Source organism: Cyprinodon variegatus, unplaced genomic scaffold (genome assembly GCF_000732505.1).
Source record: "Cyprinodon variegatus isolate N-32 unplaced genomic scaffold, C_variegatus-1.0 Scaffold82, whole genome shotgun sequence".
NCBI classification, from domain to species: Eukaryota; Metazoa; Chordata; class Actinopteri; order Cyprinodontiformes; family Cyprinodontidae; genus Cyprinodon; species Cyprinodon variegatus.
Genome location: NW_015150535.1, coordinates 395,103 through 396,835, shown reverse-complemented (window position 1 = coordinate 396,835; position 1,733 = coordinate 395,103). Strand labels below are relative to the sequence as shown.

The 1,733-nt window shown below is 37.4% G+C and overlaps 1 protein-coding gene across 1 annotated transcript in view; it reads left to right on the top strand.

Moving 5' to 3' along the window:
- LOC107083735 (annexin A1-like) overlaps positions 1-1,733 on the top strand; it is a 19,981-nt gene that overhangs the window by 11,938 nt on the left and 6,310 nt on the right. Inside the window, exons 6-7 of the mRNA XM_015373175.1 lie at positions 664-807; positions 921-1,014. Of these exons, the coding sequence (XP_015228661.1) occupies positions 664-807; positions 921-1,014 (238 nt within the window). The remainder of the gene's footprint in view (positions 1-663; positions 808-920; positions 1,015-1,733) is intronic.

Sequence of the window (1,733 nt, the reverse complement as noted above, 5' to 3'; positions counted from 1 at the left end):
TTAGCCTTAAGTAATATTCTAATTTTGTGACACACGGAATTTTGGATTTTCGTTTGTTTCCGCTTCAAATCATCAAAATTAAATGAAATAAACATTTGAATGCATCAGTCTGTGTGCAATGAATAAATATAATGTACAAGTTACACCTTTTTTTTACACAATTTGTAAAAATTGTATAAGCGTTACACACTCTAGATGCTGTTTATTAATGTTTGAAGCATCATCGGCTCTGATGAATGAGGAATTAGGACTTTTTTCCACTTTGAAAAGGTTTGCATTTGAAATTACCAGCGACTAAGACAGAAAGTAAATCTGTGCCTATATTATGTGGATTTATCCAGATATACAATTGTGCAGAGGTAAAACCCACTATTGTCAGTATTGATTGTAGTCACTATACTGGGGGAGAGAGCTAATGTCTGTTTGCAGAGTAGTGTTGGCCCTATTAAATAACAATGATGGATATATCTGTGGAAATAAGTTTTTTTTATATGACATATCTTTAGTAAGTGTAAAGGGCAGCGTTCTGATCTCAGTAGCTACCTTAGATGATATATTTGTTTGATACAAGTCTGCAGCTGACATTTAAGAATAGCAAAGCAAACCTTTTGGTCATTAAAAAATATTTAAAAGCTTTAAGTTTGATATTTAAATTGACTTTCTTCCTCAGAGTACAAACAAGACCTGGAGGAGGTGATAAAAGATGAGACCAAAGGCGACTTCATGAATGCTCTGCTGGCCCTGCTGAGCGCTAAACGGGACGAGAGCACAGAGGTTGACATGGAGCTGGCCAGAAAGGATGCAAAGGTACAAAACAGATAAAAAAAAAGTTCTGGACTTGTGTAAAACACTGTGTGTGTAGAAGATGAACTGCTCCATTATAAACTGGAAACCAAACCTTGTTTCCTGTTGTTGTTCAGATTTTGTTTGAAGCAGCTGAAACTAAGGGTGACATAGACGTGTCCACCTTCATCGACATCCTGACCACACGCAACGGCCCGCAGCTCTCTAAGAGTGAGTCACAGAAATGTCTGAATGTTTGTCGGTTTTGTTTTCAAAGTGACACATCCTAACAAGTGGAGCTGCATTGGATCACAGCCAAGTGGAACAGGGAGGACTGGGAGAGAAATATTCATCGTCTCTTTCCAAAATAGTTTTAAAAAAAACAATCTAGACTTTGTTTCCAAGTTTGAAGATGTTTCACTTCCCATCCAGGAAACTTTTTTAATTCAAAATGTCAGAACTAGCGTTGAGTTTGAGGTTTTATACAGTAGCCCAACAAAGGCTTGTTTTTGTTTAGAAAACATGTAAATTGAACAGAAACACATCAAAGATGCTCTCCAAACCTGCAGATACCCAAGTTTAAACCCAAAAATATCTCCATCCCATATGTTGCTGGGGTTTCTGAAAAACTCAAGAGGATTTTCTCCAAACACATAAAAATCGAGTACATTTCGAAATAAACAAGACCCTTAAACAGAGACTAGTGCATCCTAAGGACAAAACCCCCAGACCAAAAATGAGCTTAGTGGTGTAATGCAGTTCAATGCAGAGAGGAATGCTCTGATCTTTATATTGGGGAAACCAAATAACCTCTCCACAGATGCATGGCCCAACACAGAAAAGCGCCCTCCTCTGGACAAGACTCTGTGGTACATCTACACCTTATGGATAAAATACATTCTTTTCAGAACCAGAATGTTCACATTTTGGATAAAGAAAATAGGTGGTTT